General features: G+C 37.9%; 2 protein-coding genes across 2 annotated transcripts; both read left to right on the forward strand.

The window, feature by feature from the left end:
* Positions 1 to 1,576: 1,576 nt before the first annotated feature.
* LOC306860199 (uncharacterized protein) lies at positions 1,577 to 6,847 on the forward strand. The gene is made up of 3 exons (XM_079401770.1): positions 1,577 to 1,971; positions 3,988 to 5,276; positions 6,727 to 6,847. The coding sequence occupies exons 1-2, from the start codon at positions 1,696 to 1,698 to the stop codon at positions 4,756 to 4,758; spliced, it is 1,047 nt and encodes a 348-aa protein (XP_079257896.1). The 5' UTR covers positions 1,577 to 1,695; the 3' UTR covers positions 4,759 to 5,276; positions 6,727 to 6,847.
* Positions 6,848 to 9,413: 2,566 nt separating this feature from the next.
* Positions 9,414 to 14,903, forward strand: LOC306858896 (N-acetylglutamate synthase, mitochondrial-like; the record flags this gene model as incomplete). The annotated part of the gene is made up of 6 exons (XM_079399682.1): positions 9,414 to 9,740; positions 10,864 to 11,150; positions 11,240 to 11,453; positions 13,675 to 13,855; positions 14,122 to 14,161; positions 14,768 to 14,903. 6 exons carry the CDS (start codon positions 9,414 to 9,416, stop codon positions 14,901 to 14,903), a joined length of 1,185 nt encoding a protein of 394 aa, XP_079255808.1.
* Between the last annotated feature and the right edge of the window lie 7,113 nt (positions 14,904 to 22,016).

Below are 22,016 nucleotides of genomic sequence, written 5' to 3' on the forward strand. Positions count from 1 at the left end.
ACTTTTGGCCACCACTGACTATATATAATTAAAATGGTATATCAATATGGTCATGTAGAGAGTGCAGAAAAAGTTAGTGATTCATTTTGTCAGGGAATCAAAGGGAATCCCTTGTTATTGTTTGAGTTTGAATGAATAGTTACAGCCTTGGCTGGAATGAATCATTGATGCTAAAGTTTTTCCATTATTCACGTACAAACATATGCATTATTTAATCATGCATCATCTCGTGTTTCTGCCCCTGGCCCCCATCGCACATCCAGGTTATTAGGACACCGTGTTGGGCCACTTTAGTTTGCAGTTTAAAGGTGAGCACATAAATTTAGCATGTGGTTCACTCAGATGTAACAATTGTACCATTTATTTCAATAGCTCAAACACAAAAATAAATGTCAGAAAGCTTGGCACTGTCAGTCTCAGTCAAGATTTATTGGTAGGCCCTGTTTTATTTTTTACGCACATACAATGAATGATGACTGAGGCTGTCATTGTGTAAAAAAAGGAAATTCAAATGTGTTTGCATTTAATGCATATAGATGACTATAAATAATACATTTATCATTTTAGGTGTGCTGTTCCTTTAAGCTGCTATATTAGGCGGCCCGGTTTAAAATCGTTCAAGTTTCATAACGAGGTGAAATCAGTCATCCGCGCACTTGAGACAGGGATATAAAATAGTAATTCATTGTTATGTAATAAATGTATTAGAAGAGACTTGAGACGTGTGGTCTTGACATGTTTCTAAATTTAGACAATAGTGCGTAATGCAAAAAGGAAAACAATACAAGGGTAATACAAGGACACTCGAGATTTAGGCCTAATGCGTGCTGGATTATGACCAAATGTGACCGCTGCATTTCTGAGTGCACGAATTGTTATTTTGAGTCATATCTTTTTTAATAAATCTTGAAATGCATGCTACATATAACAAGGTCTGACATTTTATCGAAGCAAATGTGAGAATAGCTTGTTTATAAACAAGCAAAAGCAGATGGTTAAGTATTTTTGTACAATTTAATGTAAATTGTTTTAAATATTTTTTTTTTTAAGATGAATCCGTGGTCTGCACCCAACTGAGCTGACACAAAATAAATAGCCTGTAGGCTATACATGCAGCTTTGTGAGATGATTTGGAGCGTGCAGTAGAATCAGTATTTTTTTATTTTTTTAAGCGGTTCTTTGAAACATGATTGAAAGAACCGATTAGCAGAAATGAGTCTCATCCCATCACTAGTACGCTGCGCATCTTGGAGCGGAGCGGGACTGAAGAACTGAGAACTCAGACTGGTGTTATTGACTAAGAGAACCACGTTTTTCTTTCTAATGAGGAATGGAATAAAACAATAACTTTTCAACGACTCGATGCTCTACGCATTCACTGAAGCCCTACTATAGTAGCACAGTTTTTATTTTCCCTTGGCAAAGACAGTAAGTTCTCCTCTACTTTCTTGTATCTGTGTTATTGCGTTTGTGAGAGTGAAAAAACAAAAAGAAACCGAGTCACATATGGTTTTAAGGCGATTAAATGCTGCTGATAGACATTTCAGCTGCACTGCACATCTGTATTTGCCGTCTCGACACAGAATGCATTTAATAGAAACTGTACGCGTTTATCACAGGGATCTCGTTCATCTCCCTTAGAAAGCTGTATGATCCGATAACAATTTCTCTCTCTCTTGAAGCTGTCATCACATCATGTTGCTGTGCATCGCATTGTTTTTCCTCTTTCTGTCTCCGTCGAGGAGCTCGAGACTGTGTAGTCACCTGTGCCGGTGCTATGAACACTCAGACCTGGTGGACTGCCACGCCAGAGGTTTTGAGGATGTCCCGCATGGACTTCCCCATGGCACCTGGCTCCTAGACCTGGGAGGAAACAAGCTCAGGGAGATCCGGAGCCGAGCTTTTGCTGGCCTTTGGTCTTTGCGTATTCTTGTGCTCTCAGACAGCAGCATCCAAGCTCTTCAAACACAGGTAAGATCACTTATTCCAGGGGTGCACAATCCTGTCATCTACCTTCCTTGTAAAGTTGCTCAATCAAAGTATCACCTGAACCAGCCATTTAAAGGGATAGTTCACCTAAAAATATGAATATTTGCTTTAAAAAAATTTTTTTTGTTTATCGGAACAGATTTGGAGAAATTTAACATTACATCAGTTGTTCACCAATGGATGCTCTGCAGTCTGCAGTGAATGGGTGCCGTCAGAATGAGAGTCCAAACAGCTGATAAAAACATCATAATCAGTGTTGGGGAAAGTTACTTTTAAAAGTAACGCATTACAATATTGTGTTACTCCCTAAAAAAGTAACTAATTACGTTACTTAGCTACTTTTTATGGAAAGTAATGCGCTACGTTACTTTTGCGTTACTTTTTAAATATGAGCTGGGCTTGATTTTTTTTAATACAAGAAGTTCTAATTATAGAAAATGTAAAAGCCCTTTCACACCAAGAAGTGTAGAAGGCTCAACACTCTTCAGCAAAATAAAAAACAATGAACCAAAATTGTTAGTTTATCTAAAGTCATTTTTGCTTATTAGTATGGTTGAACTGGATCATCAAAGGTCAGCAGCAAAGACATTGGTTAATAAAATGGGATTAGATATATTTGTGATGTTTAACATTTAATTATTGCAGGTTTGTGTCATATTCTGAGTATTAATTTTGATGAATACTAAATCAGTTTTTTGCAAGTGGGATGCACATTCACATTTAGTCTAGAACTACAGTAACAGCATGTTCACACAGTGCACTGTCAGTCAATAAATGGGGAAAAAAATAACTGACGTTACTTTTTTTTAAATATATTTTCTTGTAAATTAAAAATGAATGCGTTACTTTAGTTACTTGGAAAAAAAGTAATATTACGTAACTCGCGTTACTTGTAATGCGTTAACTCCAACACTGATCGTAATAATACACAAGTAATCCTCATCACTCCATTCCATCAGGTAATGTTGTGTGAAACAAAAAGCTGTGTGTTTGTAAGAAACAAATCCATCAAGATGATTTTATCTCCTGATATGATCTTTCTCCTGGAAAAAAAAGGTTATCTTGTTTGAATTAGGAGAGAGATATGCACAGTTTAAAGGTCGTGACGTATTGTCAAGTATGGTGACCCATACTCGAAATTGGTGCTCTGCGTTTAACCCATCCAAGTGCACACACACAGCAGTGAGTAGTGAACAAATGCACACACACACACACACACACACACCGTGAACACACACCCGGAGCAGTGGGCAGCCATGCTGCAGCGCCCGGGGAGCAGTTGGGGGTTCGGTGCCTTGCTCAAGGGCACCTCAGTCGTGGTATTGAGGGTGGAGAGAGCGCTGGACATTCCCTCCCCCCACCTACAATTCCTGCCAGCCGGGGGCTCGAACTCGCAACCTTTCGATTACGAGTCCGACTCTCTAACCATTAGGCCACGACTTTACAAGTGAAAACTGGCTAAAGCAGCTCTAAACCAATGTGGTGGATTTTGAGAGGACAAGGGATGGACTGTTGCACTGGAGGAAGTGTTGTTAGGGATTATGGACTATTTTGGATGATGGATTAGGGTCGTGTGGGTTATTATGTTTTTATCAGCTGTTTGGACTCTAATTTTGACGGCACCCATTCACTGCAGAGGATCCACTGGCAAATAAGTGATGTAATGCTAAATTTATCCAAATCTCTTCTGATGAAGAAACAAACTCATCTAAATTTTTGATGACCTGAGGATGAATTTTTTTTTTTTGTATAATAATTAGTCAATAGTAGTTCATTTTTGAGTGAACTATTCCTTAAAGATCTTTAGAAACACTTGATGATAACAGACAAGGTTGTTGGCACTGAACTCTGCAGGAAGTTATATCTCCACTTCTCCAGGAACAGGATTGGACACCCCTGATTTATTCAATCCAGTTTTGTCAATTGGGAGTTGCACTGTGAAATCTAGTTATGAGTTGAAGATACATGGATTACCCAAATGTCTGTTTTCCCACACAGGCTTTCTTCTCTCTGTCCTTCCTGGAGAAGCTAGACATGAGCCGTAATAACCTCACTCAGATCCCTCCTAACTTCTCAGAGAGCCTGTCTTCCCTGCGTGAGCTCCGTCTGGACCACAATGCACTGGTGCTGTTGAAACCTCCAGATCTTGAGCATCTGGAGAACCTTGAGAAGCTGGACCTCAGCCACAATCGCATCCGATCTCTTATGCCAGGTGCGTTCCGTGGCCTGTCCCGTCTGCGCCACCTTTACCTCCAAGGGAACCTCCTGGGTGTTGTGCGAGACGGATCCCTCACCATGCTGCCTGCCCTGGAAGTCCTGCTCCTGGGCAACAACAACATCTCTGGGATCGAGGTCAATGCACTAGCACCGTTGCACAGTCTGTCTCTGTTGGGTTTGGAGGGCAATCATCTGGAGCACCTGAACTTCAAGACGTTCCTGAGCTTGCACACGGCTGCTACACACCTGCAGTTGGCTGGGAACCCCTGGAACTGTGACTGCGACCTGCACCGTGTCTTCAGCAAGCTGCTCAGTGTGCGGCACCTCTACGTGGACGACTATCGCAACGTAACTTGTCGGGAGCCTTGGCAGCTCGCCGGAGCTTCTTTGGCTTGGGTTGACAGCCAGTTGTGCGTGGCTGAGACCGTTACTGTGTTAGTCATCACCGCTACTGTGATTGTGACCGTGTTTGGTGCCTTGGTCATGGCGGAGAGAAAACGCAAGAAGCAAAAGTACTGGGAACAGAATGAGGGTGAACCGCAAGAGCAGTAAGGCATGAGGTAACACAGATAAAATCCCTTTTCCCAACAAAGAGCAAATACCCTGATTCAAGCAAGAAACTGGATTGATACACTGAAATGAGTCGATGTGGTGATGGAAATTGAGACTCTTAAGATGCAATTCGCAAACTTTGAACAAAAGTATTTGGTAACTTAGATCTGATAGAAAGTTTTGTAAACTAGGATGTGTTCAGATTAGAAACTGTGCTAGATAACCAATTAGTCGTGTATCTCTTTGCCGCTTGCAACTCATATTAAAAGCTAAACCTTCAAATCTTACACTATAACGTTCAAAAGTTTTTGAACTTTTTTTACTAATACTTTTATTCAGCAAGGATGCATTAAATTGATCAGAAAAGGACAGTAAAGACATGCTGTTCTTGAACTTTCTTTTCATCTAAGGGTCATGAAAGAAAATGATGCAATAATTAATTATTAACTGTTTTCAACGTTGATGATAATAAATGTTTCTTGAACATCAACTCAGAATATTATAATGATTTCTGAAGGGTAATCATTAGGGATGGGTATCGTTAAGGTTTTAACGGTATTACTACTCTTATCGATACTGCTTATCGATCCGGTACTTTAACGGTATTCTTATCGGTACTTTTTGTTTTACTTTGTTCATATTCTTACAGTATCTTATCTTATGTATATAAAACACTAAAAATGCCTGCACTTCATCAATTTGTAAATACACCAGTGTGCAGGTATTTTTAGTGTTTTATATACATAAGATAAGATACAGTAACAACATGAACAAAGAAACAAAGTAAAACAAACTGACAAATACAATAAAACAAAGACACAAACGAAATGAAATAAACAGTGCTTTCATTTTTCCATGAAGGTCTACTAATATTAAAGTTCAGATAAGTAATAGTTACAAAAGTAATCAAATGTTAATGAGCACTGCCTAGTTTTCACTGTATGTACTGATATATTTATGTCTATTAAAGCTATAACGTTGTTCAGATTAAGAGCTGTGGGTGATTTTCTCTTTGCATTTTGTTCTTTGATTAACATTGATGGCTCAAGCTCCAGTCTGACCCTTTAAGACAATATACTGACACGCATCGGATTTTCTCCCAACTGTTCTCGTCCACTTAAAACATAAAAGTGAAGACTCTCATAACCGGCCATTTTGACACATTGTGTGTGTATTTTTTGGCATATTTTTGTGTGTTATTTCGACGCGCCCGAAGCTCAAAGTGTGCTTGTCCGTTTTGGAGCACGCCGCCGCGCAGGCACACGCGCGCACACACATTTCAGCCTGGGGAACAGCAGATTGTACTTTCAACGTTTTACTATCAAATATGTCCTGCAATGTAGCAACAGTAAAGACGGCATTTTATAACAATCACTGATTGAGCTGATTCAGATGTTAAGTTTTGGTTCGAAGGAACGAATCCGCGCCGCTATGAAGGGAAGGGAGTTGTGCTAGAAGAAATGCGGCTATAATCCTTGGAAGCCAAAATCGAAAAAATAAATAAAAAATACTTAGCTTAATATAACAGCCACAGGCCTAAAGTGTGAGCAGATGTTTGAATAGTTGGTTCTCTCCTCTATCATAATTAAACAGGACTTTCATGTTGCGTGTGCTGAAGCTCCGCGTGAGCGCGATCTGGCTTCTGAATTGCGCATAGCAAAAATGCATCATAGACAAATGTTTGAATATTATTGCACATAAAAACAGCTGGCGACATATATATATATATATATATATATATATATATATATATATATATATATATATATATATATATATATATATATATATATATATATAGAGAGAGAGAGAGAGAGAGAGAGAGAGAAACAATAAATGTATGTGTGTTTTCTTAATTTCTCCAATACCGACAGAAGTACCGATAACGTCAGAGCTTATCGATACTCCGGTCTTTCATAATTTAGCCCCGAGACCGATTTAATACCGAGTTTCGGTACCCATCCCTAGTAATGATGCTGAAAATTCAGCTTTGCATCCCAGATTACATTTAGAAATATATTACAGTGGAAAAATGCTGTTTCCTTATTGTTTTGATTGTATTTTTTATCAAATAAATGCAGCTTTGGTGAGCAGAGGAGACTTCTTTCAAAAACTAACCCTTTTCTTTTAATAGTTTTCCTTTCCTGTGATCAGTTTTTTGCCTTCTAACATTTCTCTTTTTTTACATAACAAATGCTTTTCCCTTCAGTTGCAATCTTGAGATTCAATAGAAAATGAATGCATGTTAATAATTATGTTCCTTAGTACAATAAAAACAACGTATTTCCTACCCTTTCTGCCGACAGATATCTATCTGTCCTTATGTGCTCAAAACATCCTGTTAAATTCTTTTCCTTCTGGCTGGCTGTAAAGCCTCAAAGCTCAAATCTCTGCAGATGCTGTCAAAGGATTACACATCAGCTAATGCACATGGTTCACCCTGATTGAACTTTCAAATCAGAATTGAATGATAGATTTAGTGTCGTTGCATTTGGGGAACTCCTCAGGGTTATTACATTGATCTGTATTAAAACAAAATATGGACAAAATAAGACTTGTATCTGCAGTTGTTTTGCTGTGGCACAGGCAGGGCTTTAAACCTCTGGAGTTTAAGCAGATTTGTGTGGACAGAGAAAGTGAAGAAATACAGGTCAGGGAGTGTTTGGTGCCATATGGAGCTCTCACTGACAGCATCAGCTTACCAAACTGGGGACTGGCATATCTCGTTCTTCAGGGAAAAAACAGCTTTCAAGTTGAATTCACATGGCCTAAATAAGATTCATTTTGCTCCTTTTTGTCTGACACACATGAATGGGTATACTCTAACGTTTGAGCAAATAATAACCAACAAACTACAGCTGCAAACAAAAATCTCATATGTTGTTGAACATTTGTCAATATTTGCTGCTTAGGACAAATAGTCAATACAGATAATCAAATCATTTACAATTAGCATTATAGTCCACAATATAACATATTTACACCAATAAACATCAACTATGCAGAGGGTTTTGAGAGGTTAGGGATTGACTTCAACATCTGTTACAAAAGAACCTCCTGAAACCAAATCTTAGAAGATGCACATAATATGCAAGTGTCAGACTGTCCCAGAGAATTAGCTACAATTTATTTGTTTACCCTATTTTCCTCCAGACTGGTTTCAAAATAATATTAATTGTATCCTTTGCTTATTTGATGACAAGGAATTATTCTCTATATGAGCAATTCATGGGATACCAGAGTTTCCCAATTCCTCCAAAAGAGGTAATAAGGTGGATAAAGCAATTTCACATGGATTAATTTACCTTAAGTCACTCTATATTTAATCTAAGGAGCACAGTTACTACTCGGTCTGCTTTGCTCTTGGAAGGCATAGATTCGTTAGATAAGAAATGTAAAATGATTTCAAAGTGCCTCCTTGGATGATGATATAGACTGGAAAAGAACCTGGCAAATATATTTCCAATAAGGCAAATTAAACGCATTTTACATCAAATATATCCTGTCAATTCTAATGTTTCTAAATATTTGGACATAGACAGCTCATGTTCTTTTTGCAGACAAGCAGAGGAGACATGAACTCATTTAGTTTTTAATTGCCTTATATCCAAGCAGTTTTGGTCTGAGGTTCTCATGTGTTTGATATTTCCATTGTTGTACACTCCTTTCGTCACGGTACACACAGCAAGGATCAACGAGGAACACGAGAGGAGGATGTAAAATCAAATTCCATTCTTTAATAACTCCAAACAAGGCAAGGTAGACACAGACAGGCACACCGAACACCGGGGAGTAAACCAGCAGACATGAAACTGATCAGGCAGGAACTTAAATACACAGGCTAATTACACAAACACAGCTGGACAAGAATGAACTAATAATCACATAAAACAAGGAATGGAAACAAACCAAATATGGATACAAGAGGCGGGAACACATGACACGTGATAGAGGACTGACACTTTTAGTTTAAAAGATAATATTTGTTTATTATAATAATAGTAAAAATAAACCCCTGGAACTTACTATCATTTTATTTTTAATTTTATATGGTAAATTTTTCATTCACAAACAAAAATTTTGCAAATAGTTCCCCATCCTATTTCCTTTTTAAAACTGAATTAAACTTTTAAATTGATCTTGATCTCTTGATCTTATAAAGAATATTAATAAAAAGATTCTTGAAATATTAGAGAAGTATAGCCTATTTATTTTTATTTATTTTTTAATCCATTAATGTAGATGCTTTCCTTATGTATGATTGTTTGAATCTCATTGAAATGTTTCTGTCATTCACAATGTTAAGAGGTTTTTATTTTTATTTTATTTTTTTAACCATTTTTGATTTTTGATCATTTCATTTATAACTGGTCATTATTTTATGGATTTGTGTGTGGTCCCTTGGCAATGTTCTTTTTGAACTGTCTATTTAAGCAATTAAAAGCTTAAAATAATTAAACTAATTATCATATTAGAATTGATAAATATTCATGTCTGCTCCTCCCACTGAAACCGAAAATTTCAGAAACCAAAAATCTCGTAACACCGACTGCACCAGACGCGCGCTCGCTCTCGCTCGCTCTCTCTTTCTTTCTCTCTCTCTCTCTCTTTCTTTCTCTCTCTCTCTCTCTCTCTCTCTCTCAGCGGCTCTGCTCATGGCCAAAGTCAATAGCGGGTTGTCCGGTTGCAGGGCCGTGGTCATGGCTGGTCAGTTTTGGACGAGACCGCCAGGCCTGAGGCAGCAGAGGAGCCTAGCCTCAGTGAACCAGCGCATGAGGGCATCCAGCGCCGCGGGCCACGGGGGCAAAAACTCGGCGAGGAGCCAGCAGGAGCTCCCCAACTACGCCTGGTCCAACCGCACGCTGATCTACAGAGATGTAAAGGCTCTTCTCAATGAAATTGGAGGAGATCCACAGGAGGCTCGCTACTGGTTAACGCACTTCCAGCGGGCCGGAACATTTCCAGCGTTTGCGGTTCTGGAGGTGCGTGTCCTGCGACCAGAGTGAGGCTGATGATACACGGGGCAACTTTTTGAGCAATGTTGCTGGGCATTTGGTTAATGTTGTTGGGCTACCAGGTGAGACACAAGGCCCACGACTGATCTGAAAATCTCCAGATAGATATTTGTTACCCATTCTCAATAGGAAAGTGCCAAGTGCCCAAGCACCATTGCTCAAAAAAAGTTAACCTGAGAGTCAAACGCAATTTAGACTGACTAAATAGCCTACATGTCTTTATTTTAATATTTATATTAGATTTCAATAATGTCAATTATAGGCTTATATATATATATATATGCCTCTCTATAATTATTTCATAAATTTACGTTTACATTTAAATACATTTGCAATTACGTTAAAATGTAAGATATATTTTACTGTCAGTTATACTTATATCCATCCTGATATATTCAACGTACTTTGATTAATAGCTCATAAAATAACATTTTAATGTTTATATCTCATGTCTTTATATAGGCCTACTATAAATGTATATAAATTTATTTGTAATAAATATTCATATAAATATTAAGTCTAATTGTTTTAAAGTGGAATATTTGTGTGTTGTAACCAGGATTAATCAGAAGCTGAATTTGAACATTTTATGTGAAGACTCATTCTATCTTGGCTGACTATTCATCCAGGCTACTGAACAAATTGTGCATGAGTGTACAGATCCTTTCTGCCATCCGTTTTTGGTTTGTTGACTCTGTAGACAATTGAGCCTTTTTCTGTTTCAGGATCACTGGTCAAACAAAATTAACTAATCAGGTAGACTACATTGCAGATATCTGACCTTTTAATAGCAGACTCTTTCAAAGCAGACTTTGCAGTCTAAAAACTGTTCCTTGGGGTCATGACATTTCAAATATTAAAATGTATTTACACTGAAAAAAAAAAAGTTTGATGCAGAAAAAATTGCAAGTAACACATAGAAAAATTGAGATAGTATGTTCTTGTAAAACATTACTTCAATAATCTTCAAACATTCATAAATAAACTTGGAAAATGCATTTCTACCATGTACATATCTTAGACTTTTATTTATATTAAAATTATATTATTTTTACGTAGAGTCTGAAGCTGATTTTTGCTTTGTCTGCAGGTTGACCCTTCAGTGTTTGATAGCCGTGAGATGGTTCAGAGTCTGGCCTTTGGGCTCTCGTTTCTGCAGCGGATGGATATGAAGCTTGTGGTGGTGATGGGATTGCCTCCTGAGATGGAGGAAGAGGATAGCGCCAAAACCAAGACTAAATCCTCCCTCGCCAGGACTACAATGGCGAAACACTGTCAGGCTTTAACAGAAGCACTTCAGCACAACTCAGCCAATGTGATGCCCTTCTTTAGCTCAGAGGCCCTCTTACAACTGCAGCACGCTCAGGATGAGAGCAGGTTTAGCAGCCACTTTAACCGAGTGATAATGGGCCGATAATGGCGTCTCCTATCTCTCTCACTGTGTGTTCTCTGTCTGCGTGTATCAGCAGTGGTCCCTCAGTTGCCGTGGACTTGGCTCTTCTGCAGTGGACTCTGGACTGCAGGGTGATTCCTCTGGTCTGTCCGGTGGGCCGCGACGCAGCTGGCCGCTCTTCTGTGCTCAGTCCGATCCAGGTCACAGCAGCCATCTCGCAGTCACTGCATCCTCTGAAAGTCATATTCCTGAACAGCTCAGGGGGCATCCGCAACCAAAACCACAAGGTAGGGTGAAGATGTGAATATGACTAACAGAAAGCATTGTACTATTCGTGTGTGTGTGTGCGTGCGTGCGGGGTGTAAAGTTTATCTGCCCTCTGTTACATAATACCATTTTTAAGTTTGAGGTCAGTTCTTTTCAAGTTTCTGTTCATCCAAAAAAAAAAAAGTTTCATGCTATTCAAAACAATATAAAGCAGCACAACACTTTTCAACATTGATTTTCAACATAGTCGCAATTCTGAGAAATAAAGTCAACTGCGAGAGATAAACTCACAATTCTGACTTTTTTTTCTCCGAATTGTGAGATATAAACTCGCAATTCTGAGAACATATCAGTCTTTTTTCCCCCTCAAAACTGGACTTTAACTCACAATTGCGAGTTTATATCTCACAATTCTGTAAAAAAAAGACAGAATTGTGAAATGAAAAGTCGCAATAACCTTTTTTTTATTTTGTATTCAGTGGCGGAAACAGGCTTCCATACTTTTGATGCAAATGAGCTTTTTTATAATTGTTCAAACAGTTGGAGTAGGAAGGCCATAATGTCTGATTGGCTGGTTCTTTATGCTTTTTGTTAGCAAGTCGTCGAAGGTCTTTTATAAGACATTTCCATTTGTCATCAAACCACGTATTCTTTTTTTATTTAGTTTTATTGTTTAATGTTATGTATTGGCCAAAGTTTAAAATATATTATTAAGAGGAATGTTGCTGAGTTTATTCCATTAGTATTTTTGGTATTACAGAGCTGCTCATGTTTTCTTTTGAAATTTTCAGCATTAGATTGTTCCCCTTAAAACCAAAATTCAACTGGAACCAGTGTTTCATGTTTGAAGAGAGGAGTTCTGACCCGGTCACATGACCGTTTCAGGTAAAGTACTGTTTGGCAATGGTCAGAAATGGGAAGTTGAGGTCTAACTGTAAAGGCATTAATAAAAATTTGGGTCAATGTCTGTAACTGAATAACCAATACTGGCTCCTAATTTGGAGCAGTAAGCAAATCTACCAAAAGAATCTCTCCCGATTCTGCCATTTATGAGATATAGCCTTAGACCTTTACAAAACTTTAATTTCTGCTTCCCATTTACGTTGATTACATTGTCACAGCTGGAGCTCAGAGTAATGACTGGTGTTGACTGAGATATGATGTCCCCAAATATGAGACCTTTATCTGTGGTATTTACATAATCAATTTCTCTCCCAGTCCTTGCATTTAGGTTACCACATATGAGAATATTTCCTTTGGACTGAAAGTGTAGGATGTCTCTTTGCAGAAAGCGATCTTCTTGGTAACAGGGAGAGTAATGAATTTAAACAGCACCGAGGTAAAGATTATTCTGTGGCAGGATAGATTTTACTTCAAGCCAAATCAGTAAATTTTCACAATTTTAACCATTTTAATCAGGTACCTTAGATGATTTTTGTGCCATGTAAGTATCCCACCTGAATCATGAGCACATTATTTTTTTTCGAAGTTTTGTAGTGAGGGCAGAGTTATTTCCCTGTAGCCTCTTGTGCCTCGTTTCCACTGAACGGTACAGTTCAGTACAGTACGATTCGGCACGGGTAACCCTGATCAGGCTTGCGTTTCCACTGCCAGCAGTACCCTTTACTTGATATATGTGGTGTATGCCAGAAAGTAGCGATCGACAATAAAGCGCGACAATAAGCACAACTCTGCCTCTTTTATGTCACTTTAAATGAACAATAATAGCCATTATAAAAGTATAAGTACAAAGTATAAGAGGCTTATAGAAGAGGAAATAAAGACAAAAGCAAACAATTCACATTCAAACGTTTGCTACAAATTCAGCGCTGTAATACCTGTTCAAAATAAATATAAAGTTAAACTCTGTGCTCAGTCAAAACGATATGACCAAGAACAAATAATAGATTCACGAGACCACAAATGCCTGTTAAATATACACCAAACAAATTGATTCTCGTTTAATCACTACAGAGACATCAGAGCCAGTGGCAAATGTCGGAAGGACTAGCCGGGCATAAGGCTGCTTGAGGCTGATACATCAGCATAGAGCACCCGCTGGTTGGCTTATCAGAGAGCTAATGGTTTTTGTAAACCTAACATTTTAGAAAACATTTTGCAATTATAAATGTAATCAATCAGCTGGGTAAGGCGATAATTATTAGTTATTTATTTAGATTTTTTTTTTTTACCCTATTCACCTGCAGTGTCTCGCTTTAAATTTATGCTTTATTTGTTCAGGTGTTGGGTTTGGTGTCGTTGCCAGGAGATCTGTCAGGGCTGAGTTCTGCGAAATGGCTGGGTGTCATGGAGCACAGATGCATCAGTGCCATAGCGCAGCTACTCAACCTGCTTCCAGGGGAGAGCTCGGCTGTCCTCACCTCGGCGGACACGCTTCTCACTGAGCTCTTCAGCCACAAGGGTGAGAGGGGAGATAAAACACACACCTGCTTAGACAAATACGACTTATCAAAGTCAAAGGAGATCACTCGCAGACCGGCGTGGCATCAGTTGTTGGCACACATATGACCCACTACAGCTGCTGGATTTTACACGGTCGACCATCAGCCTAACGATTTAGAGATAGTGATAACAGAATATCGGGCCAATAAAAAGAACAAAGTTTTTCCTTATTTGTATTTCGTAAACCCACAATGTGTCTTTTTTTTATTATTATTCGTGTTTCAGGCTCGGGTACCCTTTTTAAAAATGGAGATCCCATTCACAGGTATGAGATTGATGCAATTCAGTGTTTACTTTTTAAATGTTGCCCAATCAGAAAAGAGTCGCAACTTTCCATCCATCCACCACATGGAACCTTTCACCTGTTTAAATGTACAACTCAAGCTTTTCTTATTTCATAATCACTTCTTGCTTTTAGGGGTCATGAAATAATCAAGAATGAACAAGCACTTTTCATTACAACAGGTGTCGGGTTTCTCAGTCAGAAGTATTGTATCATTTGACCACTGGCTATTAAACAAACATTTTAAGATGTTGTGTTCACTGTGTATATAAAGAAATACCATTATCGGTCATTATTTACTCACTCCTTGATATCAGGCATAAAGTTTAGCAGTGAATAACAACTTCAATTGTGGTCTGTTCTTCATGCAAAGCTATTGTAATAGGCTACTTAATATGACCACAGTTGCAAAAACAAACTGTGTGTGGAAAAGACATGAATAAATAATCTTCAAAATGTCTCCTGTTCAGTGGTACAAATATCCGCATATGAGACTGGACTGACATGTGGACGAGTAAATTCTGATTTGCTTAATCATTCTTCTATTTAGTAGGTTATCTCTCATCTGATGATCTTCTTTCTTCACAGATACAGTAGCCTGGATGACATTGATACTGACCGTCTCTTGGCACTGATTAACAAGTCTTTTGAAAAGAACCTGAGAGAGGATTATATAGCTTCTCTCAAGGGTAGACTGCATTCCATTTACCTGTCTCAGGGGTAAGGGCATTGTTTCTGAACGGCAAGCCTTCTGTTCCTAAGATGGCGCCGGTGAGATCGGCTGCCGTCACGACTGCTCCGACCAAACTTTGTCTTTTGTTATTTTTTTCGTATTGTTAACTATAAACACCGGTTTCTTTTTGTAAGATGGCCATTCTTACATACGACAGGGCCACTCTTATTTCTATTGGTGCACAATGCACTAACCTTTCGCCGATTTTGAACCCGGACCCATCCTGGCCAAGCGAGATCCTGAGGAGGAACAATGGACGCGACCCGTACCGGCGTCCTCGAGGGAAACGAGCCGGCGTCAGGAACAGGCTGAGGGCACGCGCACACCGCGCTCCCTTACCAAGTGTCCTGCTCGCCAATGTCCAGTCGCTGGATAACAAACTCGATGACCTCAGGGCAAGAGTCAAGTTCCAGAGGGACATTTGGGACTGCAACCTTCTCTGCTTCACCGAGACATGGCTGAACCCAGCGGTACCAGACCACGCCATCCAGCCGGCCGAGTTCTTCTCGGTTTACCGCATGGACAGAACGCTGGACTCGGGGAAGACTAGGGGAGGTGGAGTATGTCTGATGGTGAACAAACACTGGTGCGACAGCGCGAGCATTGTACCCCTCTCACGCTCCTGCACACCGACTCTTGAACTTCTGACCATCAAATGTCGCCCTTTTTATCTCCCATTCAGGAGAGTGAACATCAGGAAGGCAGCAGAACCAGATGGCATCACAGGTTGGGTTCTGAAGGCCTGTGCTGACCAGCTAGCACCGGTGTTCACCGAGATCTTCAACCTCTCCCTGGAACAGTCCATAGTCCCCTCATGCTTTAAGCAGTCCACCATTGTTCCTGTCCCCAAGAAACCCCAGCCCACCTGCCTAAACGACTATCGCCCTGTAGCCCTCACATCAGTGGTGATGAAGTGCTTTGAGAGACTGGTCAGAGACTTCATCATTGCATCACTACCAGACACACTGGATCCACTACAGTTTGCATACAGACATAACCGCTCCACGGAGGATGCCATCTCACACCTCCTCCACACCACAACAAGTCACCTGGACTGCAGAAAAGAGAATTATGTAAAAATGCTGTTTGTGGACTACAGTTCAGCGTTTAACACCATAATTCCCTCCACACTCACCTCCAAGTTGGAGGTCCTTGGTCTCAGCACATACTTGTGCCAATGGATCTCCAGCTTCCTGAAGGACAGACAGCAAGCCGTACGGATGGGTAAACACACCTCATCCTCCAACACCCTAAGCACTGGAGCCCCTCAAGGTTGTGTTCTGAGCCCCCTGCTGTACTCACTGTACACTTATGACTGTGTGGCCACTTCCAACTCCACCACCATCATCAAGTTTGCTGATGACACTGTTGTGTTGGGCCTGATCTCAGACAACGACGAGACGGCCTACATACAGGAGATTAAGAACCTGGAGAGTTGGTGCCAGGTGAATAGTCTACACCTGAACATCAGCAAAACTAAGGAGCTGATAGTGGACTTCAGTACGAAGCAGAAGCGGTCATACCAGCCGATCACGATCAGCGGGACTCCAGTGGAGAGAGTGGACAGCTTCAGATACCTGGACTTGACTTGGTCCTGTCATACCAGCACCCTGGTGAAGAAGGCCAGGCAGCGTCTGTACCATCTGAGACGCTTAAGGGACTTTAGACTTCCCTCTCGGGTGCTTAAGACTTTTTACACCTGCACCATCGAGAGTGTCCTGACGGGCAGCATCACTTCCTGGTTCGGGAACTGCACTATGCAGGACAGACGAGCCCTCCAGAGGGTGGTGCGTTCAGCGGAACGTACCATTCACACCGAGCTCCCTGACCTGCAGGAGATCTACAGCAAGCGGTGCCTGACCAGGGCCAGGAAGATAGTGAAGGACCTCAGCCATCCCAACAATGGACTTTTTTCTCTGCTGCGTTCAGGGAGACGCTTCCGCTCCATGAAGGCGAACACAGAGAGAATGAGGAGGAGCTTCTTCCCGCAGGCCATTCGGAGTCTTAACCACTCTCCACTATAATCACATCACCCCACACTTCCACTTTGCACATTTTTCAAGTACAATCTGCACTAATTTGTAGAAGGGTTACGTAAGGATAAATGAGTGGGACTTACATACCATTTGTCTTTGTCTTTAGTATTCCTTTACTCACTTATACACTTTACTGCACTGCACAGCACACGGACACTTTATCACTGACATACACTTTACTTTTTATAGAATCATATTCTATTTTTATTCTTCATATCTATTTTTATTCTCATATCTATTTGTTATTTTATTTTATTGCTAGTTTATTTCTGTGTTTACTGTGCTTTTTCTATTTGTATTTTTGTAAGCTTGAGGTTTTTCTTAATTTTGTTGGACAATTTGTTGGACAGTCGTACAATACATTTCACTACATGTCGTACTACTTATGTATATGTATGTGACAAATAAAATTTGAATTTTTAAATTAATTATCCTGTACAGCAAAAGAAAAACAACCTGAAACAACTTTCTCCATGTAACCAGAATATTGAGTTATTGGAAATGAGAATAAATAAATAGAAAAAATTTATATTTGTATAATTCAGTGAATTAATATTGGACTATTTGAATATTTTCCCCACATAAATGGTTATGTTATTGGTAACTGTATTTCCTGCTTTCAAATTTTATTTGGCTGAAGATTAGCTACGACTCCTGAAGCAAATCATTTTAAATAATAAATTACCAATATGTTCAGACCAGGATGAACTTGCTTAGATAAAAAATAAATTTTACCACGCAAAAAAAAAAAAAAACTATTATAAATTTGCATTTCATAACTTTCTCATGTAAAGTCACATGCAGCTTATTCATGTGGCAAACAAGACTAATGGTTAAATTCAATGCTTGACACAGCGTACCAAACATAATCTATTGCATGCCACAGTTGTGTTGTTTTTGAATGGCATTTGATGCATGTGGTGAACCAAAAACATAATTTTAAAGTATTCTGCTCCTTGAGAATATGAGCTTAATACATCTGCTCTTGCGTTTTGTTGCAGGTATAGCACGGCTGCTATAATCACCATGTCAGACACAAGACTGAAAGTTCCCTTAAGATAAAATGTTTTCTCACCAAGTCAGAATATGGATGATTGTTTATACAGTGCATATAAAGAGATTGAGTTTCTGTGCAATAATATGTAGATTTGACGTTTCTCCTCGAAAATTATTTCAGAATTTTATTTCAATCCATAAAACATTTTAAAAACGAAGAGTGCCCTTAAACTGTAATTTAATTTGCGTTATAGTAAGTAAATTGTATTTATAGAGCACATTTAAATTCAGCTTACACTGACCAAAGTGCTGTACAAAACAATCATATCATTATAATTTGCTTTTAGTATTATTTTAATGTTTATTTTAGTATTATTTTGTTTATGCTGCTTGGATTTATTGTTAATGTGTTTAACAAAGGAAAAATGACAATGCCTGTTTGTTATTTGAAGGTTTAATAAAGTGATAAAAGGAAAACAAACTTATTATAGTGACTTGACATACAACTGACGCGCACAGGATGTTTACAAGAAAGTTTTTTTTTTTTTTTTTTTTTTTCTGCGTCCTGAAACTATTATATATTATATGGCTACAATGATCGAGTGTTAATAACTGAATCTACATTCATCTCGTACACAGATTAGAACAGGCACACACAATGAGGGCGTGGATACATAACTTAGTTCTTTCACTGCATGATTCAGTCTATTAATATGCATGAAAAATAATCACATAATTCAAGATAAGGGGGCAGAAATTGTAGGCTATATATTTAATATTTATATCAGTTCATATAGTTAATGAATATCACACGAAGAGTGCCGTTTTTTCTTAAATCAGGTTACAAATGTGATATTGACTTTATACAACAGTTCAATAAACAATAAGTTAATATCAAGAGACTTATGTTTTAGACACCATATTGGCTGTTTTTGCTCTATTTCGCCAAAAAAAAAACCATTCCAAACACAGCTATGCCAATGCTTTGCGTCTCTGAGCAACATGATGGCGTTTTGCTGAATGAATCGACCCTTTAAACGATTCGATTCAATCGCAAAGACTGGCGGTTTTAATTTCACATTTAAAGTATCTTTCCATTTTTTTTGAATAATTTCAAATATCAGTATTCAACATTTCATGTTTAAAATATTAAAACATTATTTATGCATTTGTAACTGCAGGTTAAAGCATTCCATGTCCCTCTGCATTAATATATGTAAATACATCTAAATGCCACTTCAGATGCATCTTCTGTAAATATGAAATTTCTTGATACTGATTTAATTTGTTTAGTAACAGCCTAAATGTATTATTATTATTATAATTGACTCAATTATTTAAAATAATAATTATTATTAGAATTTGACTCAAGAATATCAAAAACTTTAGGAGTCAGCTGTCCACAGTTGTCTTTAAGATATGAGCACAATAACAAAAATAAAATATTGTCTAATTATCTTTATCAATACAATCCCAGAAAATACTGAGATATTTTTATTTTATTTTATTTTTTTTGTCAATATCGCACACCCCTAATACTGACACAAAATAAAATGATTCCAGTGTAGAGAGCCTCAAGCTGTTGGCTTATTTCCCTGTTTATATATATATATATATATATATATATATATATATATATATATATATATATATATATATATATATATATTTTTTTTTTTTTTTTTTTTTTTTTTTTTTGGCTAGTAGAAAAAATGAATGGCCGGTAACTTAAAAAACTTAGTAGCCAAATTGGCTGGTGGGTGAAAAAGTTAATTTCAATCCCTTGATATGATGTTTCCGGAACGTCTTTCACAAACTGAGCTGGAGGCAGTCTATGATTATTATATTTACTTAATAAAGGTGTAGTTTTGAATGGCTCTGTATAAATAACGTGACTGATCCTTTTTCTGATTATGACTAACAGGTATGTAGCCTATTCACGTTTATAATACGCTGTTGCTGTACTTATACGCGGTTCTTCGTTTTTTGTTACACAGAGTTATGATCAATTTTTAAAATAACATTTTCTGAGGTCAACAATACAGGTGTATTTTATATCAAATTAAAGTGTATTAAATAGGATGTGAGTAGCCTAAATGATATTGTTACCAAAAATAATTAGTTTTTAAATTAAATGTAGGCTATAAATCGTGACGGGACAAATACTGGGACATGAAAATGTCTTCATGGTCCTACAACTAATTTTAAAATACAATGGAACAAGATTTTGCATCCGTTTTATGAACGAAGCATTAGAAAAAAGTAATCAACGTGTATTATATGATATTTTACTCTACAATAATCTGATGTCAGTAAAAGTTTTTCTGCATTAAATGCGTGTTAGATTTTAGCTGTGAAAAAAACAGCATTTCTCCACTCCCTCTTCAATACCACTGTGGTGCCCTAGAGAAAGACCCTTAGGTGTGTAACTGTGTGAAAGTGAACAGGACATTTCTGAAAAAGACAGGTAGTCTTTTAGATTAGGTAAAAAAAAATATAACTAACAAATACAGCTAACTGCCACAATCAAACTTGATAACATAATAAAAATAAGTATCAAATGAATTCAATCCAAAAATATGAATAATTTGTAAGAAATAATTTTCACAGTATTTTTAAGTGCCCACGATAACAATATTGTGAATGTTCATTCTCGTTATATATTACATTAGTGAATACTGTTAATTAGTTTTTATTTTTATATCTGTGTTTAAACAGAAGAAAAATGGTTAAATGCAAGTTGTAAAAGGCTTTTATTTTGTTATTTCTCATCGGACTGTTTTTTCATATTAATTGGTCTATTTATTTATTTGTATCAGACCGTTTTAAACTTATTATTTTTATTTATTAATTAATTTATTCATTCATTCATTGGCTGAATGAATGCCAGAGATCGGTTTTCCTTTGATCTGAGTTTTTACAGGTTATTACCGCAACGCCTAGTATATGCGCGCATCACAAAATAACGAGGCGGCTAGAATGACCGTGTTTTTCAAAGTGGAGGCTGGCCTGACCGCAGTCACAAACTAAACGGGAGCTGGAGGCAGTCTTTGATTATTATATTGATAATTATATTTACTTAAGGTGTAGTTTTGAATGGCTCTGTATAAATGACGTGACTGATCGTTTTTCTGTTAGTCAGGAGTAGGCTATTTGATGGCAGTGTTGCATGCGTTTTACTGATAAACTAACAGGTATGTAGCCTATTCACGTTTATAATACGCTGTTGCTGTACTTATACGCGGTTCTTCGTTTTTTGTTACACAGAGTTATGATCATACAATTTTTAAAATAACATTTTCTGAGGTCGACAATACAGGTGTATTTTATATTAAATTAAAGTGTATTAAATAGGATGTGAGAAGCCTAAATGATATTGTTACCAAAAATAATTAGTTTTTAAATTAAATAATGTAGGCTATAAATCGTGACGGGACAAATACTGGGTCCATGCCCTTTATGAGCACCATTAATTTAGTCTATAACACGCCTTTGCATGAGGGTAACTTGGGACTAAAAGAATTGACTAAATATTTTAAAAATAGGCAGAATAAGCTATTAGCGTATTTTCAACTCAAAAGTAGAAAGGCAAAATGAATGACATTTTATTTTGTGCATGGGTGGTAATAGAAGGCAGTTCAGCGTTATTTCTCTGAATTATGTTGTGGTGCGTGAATTGTATTTCTTGACTGAGTAACATTTCAGACTCTTCAAGACTTCTGTGGCGTTTTGCTACCTTACAGTTTCAGTTGAAGTAAATCGTTACATATTTTATTGCATTAATTATTCATTTAACCAACGCCCTACGCCTTGCCGCTTTAAGAATGCATGCTGTTAACGAAATCCTGTCGGAACATTTGCAGTTTGCACTGTACGAAAAACAACATTACAGCACAACATTACATAAACACAGCGAATAACTGTATAAGATTGTGCAGGGATTAAGGTATAACTTATTACATATATAGGCTAAACAGAATTCATAACCAGCACTTTGACGTTTGTAATGGTGATGTGTCATGCATCCGCCGATCTGATATGAATGGAACATTTCCGGGGAAAATTCCGAGTT

Source organism: Barbus barbus, assembly GCF_936440315.1.
Source record: "Barbus barbus genome assembly, chromosome: 3".
Taxonomy (NCBI): domain Eukaryota; kingdom Metazoa; phylum Chordata; class Actinopteri; order Cypriniformes; family Cyprinidae; genus Barbus; species Barbus barbus.

Coding starts and splice junctions, on each gene's coding strand:
- LOC306860199 (XM_079401770.1), top strand. CDS start 1,696: ATGTTGCTGTGCATCGCATTGTTTTTCCTCTTTCTGTCTCCGTCGAGG. Junction 1,972..3,987: donor TCCAAGCTCTTCAAACACAG/GTAAGATCACTT, acceptor TTTCCCACACAG/GCTTTCTTCTCTCTGTCCTT.